Consider the following 13,018-nt stretch of genomic DNA (forward strand, 5'->3'; position numbering starts at 1 on the left):
TTCCATGAAAACCAGACAAAAAAGAATGCAATCAGAAGATACCCATCAGGAGGTTGTCTCCCACCAGGTGGAACCTGGTAACCTTCAGGCCTACCTCATAACTTGTAGCACTGGTTCTTATAGTCTTTACATAGTTTTACCATAAGTAAACTGAAATAAAGATATATAATCCTACATGGGAAAACAAAGGAGCTTTCTTGTAAGACTGTCCTGTTAGATTACATCTGCAATGCAAATAGTTCACTCACAAGACTTGAATTTAGGTCCGATCAGAGCAAGGATTCTTGACTTCAGTCTCCCTGGCAGTCAGCGCACACCTGGTGCACTGCTTCTGTCTGCTCAGCCTGCACTGGCACTGGGGTTTGAGTAAATCTGAAGAGAAGGCCTCTTGTCCATGGGGAGCTTACAGTCTAGTAGCAGGACAAGACGTTCAGAAGTGAAATCACCAAGGGATGAGGTGCAGATCTACACTGCGAGCGCAGCGTGTGGGCATCACGTCCTCCACCGACAGCACCTGGGAAGCAGTCAGGAGGATCTGCTGCTGGGAGTGGAGGCGGGACAGCATGTGGCCAGGTGCAGAGTCGAGGGAAGGCCCCCGGGGAGGGAGGAATGGATTGTCGGGAGCAGGCGTGGAGGGGCCAGGCGATGAGGGGCAGGGAAGGCCTGGACCAGAGTAAGGGGGCAGGAGGACTGGAGAGTGCGTGGCAGTTGAGCAGTGGAAAAAAGTTCAAAGATGATCAGAAGGTTTAAGCTCTTGAGAAACTGTAAGTCGAGCATGATGAAAAGGGAGGCCCTGGGAGTAAGCCCACTGGGGCTGGGGACCGAACCGGTTTAAACAAACCCCAAAGACCCAGAGCGAAGTCAGGGCAGGCGACTCTTTCTGTAAAGGACAAATAATGAATAACTTAGGCTTTGGGGACCCTGCGTTCATCATCTCCAAGACTCAGCTCTGCCAAAGACGTGGAAATGTGACTTTTGCATCATATTTACATCATAAAATGTTACTGTTGTTTTGGTTTTTTCTCCAAGTATTTAAACTTGTAAAAGCCATTCTTAGTGCATTCCATGAAACGGGCGTGTTGAGATGGGGGCCTGGTGCTCACAGGAGAGGGCAGGCCCTGACTCCCACATGGGGCGCCCATCCTGTCTTGTCTCCTTTGCCCCACATCCATATGAATTCCCGTTGCCTGCAAGGAGGGCACCTCAAGCCCCTCAGCCTGGCAGAGATGTGAAGCCCCACAGGGGTCCTGTTGTTCCTTCTCATGAGCCTCAGTTCCAGCTCCCAGACCACTGGCCCTCCTTGCAAACCTGTGGGTTTCCCCACCTTTGTGTGATTTCTATGCAAACTTCATTATCCAGCTTAAAATTTGCCACCTTGGTAAAGCTCACACTAATTCCTGCAGGCAGAGCAGATGCTTTGCTTCACTGTGCCTTAGTATGTGTCTATCTTGTACTTATTTGTGATCTCTTCTTTGATATTCAGTGTCCAGAGGGAAAGATTATATGGATAGACAGACAGGCAGGCAGGTAGACAGACAGCAAGCAACTGGCGCAGCATCTGGAAGGATGCAGGCAGCTAGATAATGGTTTGCCGAGGGTTTTTGATCACAGTTGGTGTGATTTAAGGGATGATATCCCATTCTGGAGAGAGGAGCCCTACTTTCCTATTCCCTTCTGCATCCCCATGACCCTGCCCTTTATTCCCTAAAAATTATACTCCTCGTCCCCCAGTCCTGCAATAGGCTCCTTCTCTGCCTTTTTTCAAAAGCCATGACTCAATTCTTTGTGCACCTGACCTGAGGCTTGGCAAAGACACGGTGGAGGTAACTGCAGATGGCAGTCCTTCTACAGTTAGTGTCTAGCTCCAGGAGTAGTCCCCTCGCATCATATCCTATCAACAGCTCTGGCCCTGCCTATCTTACACTGCGAGAGAACTTTCCCTAATGTTTTTAAAATCTGTCCGATGAATCTAGTGGAACAGAAAAAGAGTCGTCAATTTGTTTTCTCAGTAAATTGTGGTAAAAGGCTGTCTTCCCTTTTTTCTTGGTTTCCTGAAGACCTAATATGGGGGTTTCATCGTGTAGGCTCAGTGGACTGTTGCTTTCTAGTGTGTCAGCTGAGAAGCTTGGCTCAGCCCAAGTTTCTGACAATAGGCATTTTGCTAGGCACATGAGAATTAACAACAATAATTAACATATATTTGTTCATTTCTTTGCAGTTGGCCAAGTGCATTCATGTATACTGTCTCGTCTCAACTGATTTTCATGACAGCCCTGTGAAGTCTGCAGGACAGGAACTCTTAGGCCTGCTCTACCCGTGAGGAAACTAATGCACAGAAAAGTTAACCCACCCGACCATGCAGTTCATAGCAGGAGAGCTGAGAACAGACCCATGCAAATTTGGCTTCTAGTTCACTAAAGGGCATTGTAACCATGAAGATATGCTCTGAGGTCACCACACTGCCCAGAAGTTCCCTTCCAATCTAAGGCTAGAGTCAAACCACAGCAATAAAGTTTAAAAAATCAGGACACAGAAAAGCAACCAAAAACAGGTGCATAAAAATGAACATCTAATGAAAGTGTCAATCCATTTACTGTAAAATGTCAATAAACCAGAAATCCTATCAATAGAATCTCCAGCTATGTGAACTTAATCTCTTTTGATCCTTCATTTGCAATTGAATGAATGAAATTACAAGAAAACCTAAGGTTGGCAAGTGATTATTACAAAATAAACAACACAAAAGAAAAATAATTATTTGTGTTATACCCTGCGCCATTCCTTTTTTCCCTTATATCTTTGTTCTGAATATTAAGAATTGACACACCAGGATAATCAATATGTGATACACTGGGGACAATTCAATTTCTTTCACTGCACACGTGACTTGGCATTAAGAAAGGAATAACGCAGCATAGAAAGACGCGCAGCCACTCCTACTGAATCATGAGATGGTTTCTGAACTCTCCAAGCATTCAATTTAAACATTTTCTGTGTGTGTATAGTGTGGCTTTAACTAAATATCTTTTCCAAAGAGGAGCTCAAATATCTTTAAAAACCCATCTGCATCCCTCTGCTCGAGAGCACCAAGAAGAGACTTCCAAATCATCAATTATTTCACACCCCAAGCCCCAAACGGGAAAATTTGCCATTTCTAAAATTCTAGGTATATATCCTGGAATTTAAAGCAGACACATAGATGAATAAATAAAATCAAAGAAATACAGTCTCCCCCTCTAGTGATAAAGTACTTACCAAATTAGCTCTGTAATGAAATGGTAACTGGTTCATACCATTGGCAGTGGATCAAATAAGCATGAATGGACAATAAACCGTGCTCTTCCTGTGAAGCACATGGCATTTCATTTGTCCCATCATTTCTGTTTCACAGTGGACACCACGGTAGCCAAGGAACCAAGCCGCCCAGGTGGCGAACACCTAGCTCTCCCTTCTTTTCCACTGTCTCCCTTGCTACCTCAGAACACGAGGTCCTCGGCCACTGTGCAGAGGCTGCGCAAAGTTGCCAGCCCTTGGCTGCACTTAGGACCTCTGGTAAGCTTTTAAAAAATGCCATTGCACAGAGAATGCCCCCAGAGATTCTGATTTAATTGGTCTGAGGTGCAGCTTGGGTATAGGATTTTTTTTTAAAAAAATCTCCCCAGATGATTTTAATGTGCATTGAAGTCTGAGAGCACACAGGAAATGCAGAGCTTCTCCAAACAGCCCAGCATGCAGGCTTGGACCACTGGCCATCCCTGCCATGCCTGCTGAAGGGCTGTCTGTCTAAAAGCAGCTCGTTATGATAAGGACTCTGTCTTACCAATACAAGAAAGAATCCCCTCTCTCCACAATCTGCAAGCAGCCAAAATGTACTGCTTTGGAAATAATTGATGGAAAACCACCCCCTCCCCCACCCAGGTTCACCTGCACTTGTATGGACCTGGGGGCTTTCTGCACATGGCCACACCCTGTTCTGTGGGCACCATTGTGCAGTCACAGGGTTTGGCTGGTCTGTAGGACATGATACACACAACAACAACATCATCAATGGCAACGCATCTCTCGTGTATAAGAGTGTGCACCTCCTACCATCGTCATATCCTTTGGGGGACATATCCCTGGTTTGCACCTTGGGAGCTATGGCTCGCTTGCCATAAGTATGGTTGTCGTAACTGTTGTACTCAAACGAGGTCTTGGAATACTTCTCGAGCTCCTTGGCCAGGTTGGAGCGTGGCGTGGTGGTGGGCACGTTGTTTCTGTAGCCATACTGAGGAATCTCGAGCTGCTTTACGAAGCACATTGGCCTGAAAGGAGACAAGACAACAGGGAACGGCTTGCTTTTCATGATGGTGCAAACACGATTCACAATTAAACCAGAACAGCTTGTTTCTTAAGTATGTTAAGGAATCTGAAGCTTCCAATAAAATTACAATTTCATTTTCCTCAGAAAAGACAAATTGTGTTTTAATGATATAGCACCAAATAAACTATATGCCTAGAAGTCAACGTTGGCAATAAAAAGAATAAGAAATAAAATATTTTTCTTTCTCTTTTTTTCTCTCTCTCTTTTAAGAGGTCTGGTAGGTACGATAAAGATAGAAGTGTGGGCAAGAATCTTACATCCATGTGTTTTCTTTGCAGTGGTTAGAAAGAGTAGTAGAATCACACACAAGTGACATGAGTTAATAAGAAATTTCCCCTAAAAAATAAGAGGAAGTAAAGAAATACTCTTAAGGACATAGACTGAGACAAAACTAGATCACTATTTGTCTAGCTGGACGATAAAATGGAACAGGTAGTAATACTCATATATTTTGTCAAATATTAGTATATACTTTTGATATTTTTACCTAGTATTCATTTTCTTTTAAACTTTGGGATGAAATATTTAAATGGGGGAGCACTCAAGTATTACTCATTCTTTGATAGTCTATCTTGTTTTGTGCAGGTGTCTGTCCATCTATTTATGTATCCATCTGTCTCATAAGCAGGACCTAGACTTTTTAATTGAAAAGTCATGCAGAGGGTGCCCTTATTCCCTTTAACCAGCTTCTGCTCATGCTAGCATCTTCATAGCCATAGTGCAATGATCAAAACCAGGAAATTAACATTAGAGTAATGTTATTTACTAAGAGGTGGACTTTATTCAGATCTGGCTAGAGTTCCACTAACGTCCTTTTTCTGTTACAGCCATGCCAGGAACTCACATTCACTTAATTGTCCGCCTTCCTGCCTCCTCCAACCCGTGACAGTTACTCTGTCTCACCTGTCCTTACGACCCAGAAACTTCTGAGGAGCACTAGTCAGGCGTTTTGTAGAATAGATGGAGACATATGTTTAAACATGGAATTCTGTAGTCTAATCAGCCATTTCTTTGTACTTTTCTCAAGGTAAAATATTTTTTAAAATACTTAGACATTTTCAAATAAGCATCATTTTTGTACACTATAAAAAATACTGAATTTTGGGCCGAGCCCGTGGCGCACTTGGTAGAGTGCGGCGCTGGGAGCGCTGCGACGCTCCCGCCGCGGGTTCGGATCCTATATAGGAATGGCCGGTGCACTCACTGGCTGAGTGCCAGTCACGAAAAAGACAAAAAAAAAAAAAAAATTACTGAATTTTAAGGACAGAATCCTGATGATTTTGTATCTTTCTAAATTATGTAAAATGTATAATAAATCCAAAAATATTATAAACGTATGATACATGTAAAAAAAAAAAAAAAAAAACCAGCAAAGTCTGAGGTTTTAGTAGGAACAGACAAAATGTTGCAAATTCGTGTATCAGTGTTATGTTCACAGTCCATTTGGGAAGGGCACTCATTTCTGAGTAAGACCCCATTGCTTTTTGCCTGCACCCCAAGCACCAGTGTGAAATCTTAGCAGACATATGTAATTATAATACTGGCAGGTACAAATGCGCACTGTGAGTTAGAAAACCCTCTATGACAATGGACGTGCAAAAGATATCCTGATGGGCTCTCCCTGTGTACAGTAATCTGAGAGGTTTTGGTCTTTTTCTTTCCTAACTTATTTTTCACATGTATTGTTTGTGTGTCTGAATAAATATATTTTCCTTTGGGACTTTTCTCTTTCCAAAGGTTGTACGTATATGTCCACACAGATCATCTATAAGTGCCGTAGGGCTAAAAACTTTAAAACTATTATTTTGTTTTTCATGATTATGAAAGTACTAGTGATTTATTGAAAAAAAAATTTAGAAGATACAAAAAGTATAAAAAGATTTTAAAATTCACCTATAATTTTTTAGAGATACAAACCATTAAGATTTTGGTGTATTTTTTTTTTCTGGCTAATTTAATGCATTTTATAATTATTTAAATAGAATCTTACACTTTTACATACTTTACCCTTTATATTATATGGCATTAATTTTCCTTTTTGTTGTTTAGTATTTAAAAACAGTTCTTAATAGCTGCATGTTATTAAAATCAATGACTATTGTAATATTTACTATTTAGCTCTTTCTCAACTTTTAGATTTTCTTTTTGTTTTGCTATAATAAATTGTGACTAAATATGCATCCATGTCAGTAATCTTTTTCTTCTCTAGTTATTTCATAAATTGATGTTGGGTTGGGGCAGTTACAAGTTTTGATAACTGGATTTTTAAAAAAGAAAAGCAAGTCAGCTTTTATATGTCACTTCTATAATAGCATATCTCTGCCACCTTTATAACATAACAATGGTTACATATTCAATTTATTTATCAAGTCACCAACACATTTATTTTTATTTTTTTTCCTTTTAACTTCTCAATATACATTGTAGTTGATTTTTGTGTCCCTTTACCTGTTCCTCTTTCCCCCCTCCCTCACTAACACATTTATTTTGATTTAATTAATTTAGCCTACGTACTTGTAAAATCAACAAAATAATGTTACAGTTGATTTAGTATTTATTATTTTTAAGTCATTTTACCAGTCAGCATGGGATACATAAATGAATAAACTCTATGTCTTGCCTTGAAATATCACGTAGGATGGGATAATGTTTTGAGAGTCCAGCTGCTGTGAGAATTCTGGAGAGGACAGGTCACTTCAGGCTATGGGACACAGTTGTTTCAATGGAGAAGCCAACATTTGAAGAAGGTTTTGCAGAACAGGTGAAGACCCAGGGTGGGGCGAGAAAGTATTCCAGAAAAGGAATGACCAAGTGGGCAGGTGCAGAGGCGGGAGAGCCGAGAGCTCCCTTCAGGGAGAGCAGGGCCCTGGGAGCTTGGATCAGGTCAGTAGGTTGCCAATCTGTTCAGTTACCCAGCAGGCAAAGCCAAAAGACTTGGGCCTGGGAAAAGCATAATTCTCAAGCCTTGAAAAGATTAGGACTGGATCAGAGGAAGGAGGGAGCAGTGGGTAGAGGCCTCAGGTAGAAGGTGGTTTACTCTAACGACAAAGTGAAGGCCCTGGTGGCGGCCTCGAACCAATGTTTTAGATCAGATTTGGACGAGATTGGAAGCACTTCCTTAAGGTTCAGGTGCCGGTTGGACAATTTATATTTATTTAAGTATTTTTTTTTAACCTTAGCTTACTGAATGATTGTACACCTAAATTTATTTCTCTGTCCTTCCTTCCTGTCTGTTTCTTTCCCCCACTGAATGAACACCCCTACATGGAGACACTGTGGCACGTCATTTTAGCCCTTTGGTGCTAGGGAGCCTGCAGCAGCCCTGGAGGCAGGGCCAACGTGCTGGCCCAGAAGTTAAGCTCCACCGTAGAGAGCAGGAAGCTGCTGCGGCCAGCTGTCTAGTCGCCACTGCCTGGGCTGGCTCCTGGGCGCCTCCCTAAATGGTTGGAATGGGCTCTTTCAGGTTTTTGGTAAGGGCCTTGTCCCACCCTAGTTCCCCACACCTAGCCATATGCACATACAGAAAACTGTTTGTACATGCACAGTTGTTGGCCCACAGTCTTCTGTTCAGTTGGTGTTGGATGCAGCTTTTCACTGCATCAATGCAAAGAAAGGGATCCTAAGTTATAAAGCCACAGAAACAACATAAACGGCAGTTGCTTTATGTCTGGACATCAGAAAGGAGACTTGTGCTGGAGCAAGGTGATATCTGCAATTACATTCACGTCTCTTCAGTCTCAAGCTGCCAATGAGCTTCTCATTGAAATCCACGTTCGATGCAAACACTGGAAACAGAACTACACTTTCGTGGACAGCACGGCCACTGGTGTCTTCAAGACAAGGCCAAGCACGGGATTCTTTCCATTTTCTGGGGGTCTGGCCAAAGTAGGCAGAGCAAAATCAATAAAAGACCTCAGCAAGTAATATCCCCCTACCATTTTTCTAAGTTTCCTTCGACTAATAACCATCCGTTCTTGAATTACGCATCCCTGTATTTTCTTTCTCTTTTTATTTTTTTGGTGGAGGAAAGGAGATTTTCATGCTGCCAATAACTTACAGTGCATTAGGGGAGGGGCAGGGTAGTCCTGTCATGGGTTTAGTCTTCAGTCTTATTATCTGTAAGATGAGTGAGTTACAGTAAAGGGGAAACTATGTGAGACATAGAAAAATCCAGAAGCACATACACCAACACTTATTGAGGAATTATCACTGAATAGTAGGATCAAAGACGGTTTTCATTTTCTTATGTTTGCTTAATTAAATATTCCTAATTTCTTATATATATTTTAACTTTTCTATTGAGGGAGAAAGGGACTTAATTATTGCAGTAAAATCCTTTATAGAAGCCATGAAATAACACACAAGATCCAAAAATTCGTACTACTTGCCTCGTGATTTTCTCCAAGTGACTTATCCCAAAGAAATAATTAAAGAGGCAAAAAAAAAAAAAAACGTTTATTATTGCTCTCCCTTTAATAGTAAAAGTTGGAACCAACCTAAATGCCTAAGAGTGAGAGCCTAGTTTTGGCCCTGGTGGTACATCTGCACCGTACAATAAACGTAGCTGTTAATGCAACAGTCATGGTTATTACGTGGAGACAAGGGAGCATGCTCTGGCCTGATATTGAGTGAACAGGCAGGACATGTGATGATTGTCACAGTATTCAGGAGGACAAGGATCTGAAGGGACATGCAGCAGTCACAGATGTGTATAAGGGTTATGGGAATGGGATATTCCTCCTCTACCTCATACCCCACCGCTAGCCTTTCCTAAACGTGAAAGATGGTGGATTCAACCACCCAGTCCTCAAGATCTTTCCTGTTTTAACATTCAGTGCTTAAGTGATGTCAGGTGAGTCATCTAACCTCTATGCACTCTGGGTTTTCCGCCGGTCAAGTGGTGGAAATCACATCTATTCCCAACTACGTCTCAGGGTGTTTGAGGAAAAAATAGATGGCTGCTTTGATGGCTTTTCCTAGACGAAGCTTCCATGTCTGCACACCGTGGTGCGCACCGCTCTTCCATTTTCAGAAACATTAGCACTATCCTGTAGGTTGGTGTCATGTCCTGTCTCCCAAATTAGGATAAAATTACTCAGAGCATCTCATTAATTATCAAAGCTCCCCTTACTTAGAATTATGAAATATCAGGGCCAGGAAAAAAAAATAGAAATAATTTTTTCAGTTCTCTCTTTTGAAAAGTCTCTGTGGGTCAGTGGAGACCGGGCAGGTCAAACGACCCCCTCGCCAGCCCTCACATGGCCTTGCCAGGGCTGAGGGCTGGGAGCAGGTCTTGGCTCCCACCATGGCTTCCTCTCCTGGTCCCTGTTGCTAAGTCGGAACGGCCACCTCATGTAGTGTCCCGAGCGCTCTGCAGTGCATCTGGATGGACTGTAGATGAACCATGTGAGGTGACACACTTCTGTGTGGGTACCTTAGGACTCGGTCCGAGGCCTGGCTGGATTTGGACACATCACAGCTCTGGTGCTTTTCTTGGGCTTTTGCCAGTTTCTCTGCTGCAGCAATAGGGCATCCGGAAAGGCTGCAATTACAGAAAGGGGATTTAATTGCCTCATTTACAACACGGTGATCCTCCCTTAGCAAAGATGACACTGAAGAGGGTAGGGCTGGGAGGTACTTTCCCAAACCTGTCATAGGGAATCCTGAGAGGGTGACGTGGGAAAGGGATAAGTAATCATGTTTCTGGTTTGCATGTTTTTTCCCCTGGTTTTCCACAGACGATGCTGATGGTAACACTGTGTGTAAAGCATTCTCAGTCCTCTCCAATGAGAGCGAGCCAGCTTTCCTTTATTCGAGAGAGAATGAGCTAGTTAAAGTGTTAGACACAGATTCCATTTTCTGACGGTCACCATTTTGGGAGATGAGGAATTAGCGGCTTGGGTAGGGTGAGTCTTTAGGAGGCCCAGGGACGGCCACCGACTGACTAGTCCCAGCAGATGGGGTGCTGAGCTGGTCCTGTGAGTGTTACTGGCTCGTGGGGCTTTGACGAGTCTGTCTGACCTTAGACCTCTTGTGTTCACCACAAGCAGTGAAATAGAAGTGGGGAAGATCGCAGAATAACGTCTAGGACTGCAAGAAAGTGTTTTCTGGAACTCATTCCTTTGGACTTGGTCTGTGTGGAAGAGGCAGCAGCTGGGCGCATCTGCGTTTGAGCTCACGCCTCATGGAATCGTGAGGTCTGCTGTGTGTGTCCATGTGCACGTCTGCACACATGTACAGATGACCACTACAAGTGTATGTTGCGTCTCAGAAATAAGTGACTGTGCGTGCGAGGTTTGGTGGAGGAGCCGTGCTCTTGAACACGACGGGGCTCAGCGCGCGGGGCGCTCGGCGCCGTCGGTGTACCTTCCTCTTTCTGCGAGGCACCAGACGATCTCTGAAGGACACAGAGCTGTGATTTGCCTCGTTATGAATTTAATACTGGTAACCAAGTTTACCAGCCAGGTGAGAGAATTTAAGGTAAAACTTATCCCCATTTCCTGCATTTTGATAACATTTTACATGAGCTTGTACAGCTGAAACCGTAGACTGAAACAGATTTTAACAGAATCACTTTTCTATTTCTGAAAATAAAAAATAGGTACCTCATATAAACTGAATATTATGAGTGACTAAGTGTCTCTTATAAAGTCTGAATAGTGAAGGGAACTGAAATTTGTCACAAACAGAAGTGTGATTCTGAGCATGTTTAGTTCCAGCAGCAGTGCAGAGAACGTCCCTTTCCCCAGCTCACTGTCATCCCAAGTGCTCCCTCACCAGCGCTTCAGGACATGTGCTTGCGTTTTGATGATGTGCAAGCTGAGGAACTAGGGGTTTCAGCAGAATTTCATGGGCAGCCAAGTTAAAGCCCATACTGTAAGGTCCTACTGCATCTGGTCATCGTCCTGTGTGACACGTAGCAGGACAGCGCCTTCTGCACACCGGAGGACAAGGGGGCCTGTGCCTCATTGCTTCCAGTCATTGCAAATGGTCACAGTTCCCACCTTTGACATGTACCAAGGGTGGTGCCCGCTATGACAGGGTGGGTGAGTCCACTAAAAATATCCACTCTGCAAAAGAAGGCACTTGAGCTCCTGGTACTCCCATGCCCCATGCGGCGGCCCTCTGTGCCCTCTAGGACTATGTGCTGAGGGCCGTCTGTCCCTTGGTCAGGAGGAGGGTGCAAGGGAGGACAGGCTGCAGCGTGGAGCCCGCAGCACTGGCTTACCTTCGGTGAGAGTTCCTGTTGCTGTTCACGTGCCCACGCCCCGTGCAGCCTGGTGTGGGGCACTTGAGCACATTCTCATGCATGGCGAGAACTTGATGGGAAGGCAAAGAGAAGAGCCCGGCATTAGAACAGAGAACGGTCAGGACCGAGAGAAGACAAGGGCTGTGCTAGCCTATGACCGAGGGCCCTGCAAACCTTGGGATGGGCATGGTTGGGAAGACACAATGGGAGTGTGAGAAGGTTATCTGGACCCTCCACTAGTGCCTGCAGAGCACGGTGCACAGGGCAGGGGCAGTGTGGAGGCCAGAGGATGCAGTAACCGAATTGTTCCAGATGGGACAGGAAGCAAGGGCCTCCCAAGATAGCACCTGCACATAAGCACTGGATATTGATTAGCCACATAACACAGCAATGTTAAAAACATGCCTGTGCTTTGCAAACACACAGTATTATGAAAATGTAGTGGGCATGAGTAATACGAAAACCCCAAACCTTACTTTTAAATAAAATACATAAATAATGACTTTGTATTTAGGATTTAAGTACTTTATTATTCTTTCGATAGAATGAGCTAGAATAGTATGTGCTATGCACTTTTACCCTGTGAAACATACAAGTGGAGAGACAGCACGGATACTGTCTGTGGTGCAAGGACACTGCCTGCCTGCTGTTAGGGGACAAATGTTTACGTTTGCCCAGCAGTGATGATGGACCTGACTTACCTGCACTCTCTTTTCTGGTCCTTCACGAACACTCCACTACTCTGGGGGAAGGCTAGTCGGGCTAGAAGTGCTGTGGGAAGTCAGGAGAACTGACCCCCACACTGGCCCTTCAGCACGAGGCTCCGCTCCTCTGAGCTGGCGGTCTGCAAACGCCAGCAAGGTTCACCTAAGGCCAGGTGAGCGTGCAGCACCCTTTCTAAACAAAGTCTGCCCAAACTAGCCGTATAACTGTACTTTCTATGCTTTCCCTCCTTGTCTACAATGGCCACTCTTCCCCCTGAAATCCACAGGCCTTGTTGGTATGGCATCCTATGTCCACATGACGTGGCTGTGCCTGAGTCTGCGTCTTATCACCTTACTCCTGGTCAGTTCCCTAATTAAAGAGCTCGTTAGGTTTTATCTTTACGGCTCTCATAGCTCCTGCCTTGCTCTTAGTTGTGGTCGAGGCTTGCCTTGTGCTGGGGACCCGGCTGCAGTGGGCTCAGGAGGTCTCCTTCCCAGAGACATCTAGATGCCCCTGTCTCTGCTCTCTGTCTCGGAGGAGGAAGCGTCCCTTCCCCTTTCCGAGTGAGCTCTTCAGTCCGCACCCTTCCCACCTTTCCCTTTCCTCTGGGACCCCGATTCACCTGCACGGTCCATTCCTCATCCTCTACGACTTTCCCATCACCCTGTCATCACAGCACACAAACACTTCCTGTGACACAG

The 13,018-nt window shown here is 44.3% G+C and overlaps 1 protein-coding gene across 4 annotated transcripts in view; it reads right to left on the minus strand.

Annotated features, from left to right (window-relative positions):
• MYT1L (myelin transcription factor 1 like) overlaps positions 1-13,018 on the minus strand; it is a 182,391-nt gene that overhangs the window by 94,456 nt on the left and 74,917 nt on the right. For all 4 annotated transcript variants that reach the window (XM_063077850.1, XM_063077849.1, XM_063077848.1 and 1 more), the window contains exons 7-9: positions 11,592-11,682; positions 9,798-9,905; positions 4,090-4,304 (exon numbers count right to left, since the gene is read on the minus strand). In XM_063077850.1, the coding sequence (XP_062933920.1) occupies positions 4,090-4,304; positions 9,798-9,905; positions 11,592-11,682 (414 nt within the window). The remainder of the gene's footprint in view (positions 1-4,089; positions 4,305-9,797; positions 9,906-11,591; positions 11,683-13,018) is intronic.

This window comes from Cynocephalus volans, chromosome 14, assembly GCF_027409185.1.
Source record: "Cynocephalus volans isolate mCynVol1 chromosome 14, mCynVol1.pri, whole genome shotgun sequence".
In the NCBI taxonomy this organism is placed as follows: Eukaryota; Metazoa; Chordata; class Mammalia; order Dermoptera; family Cynocephalidae; genus Cynocephalus; species Cynocephalus volans.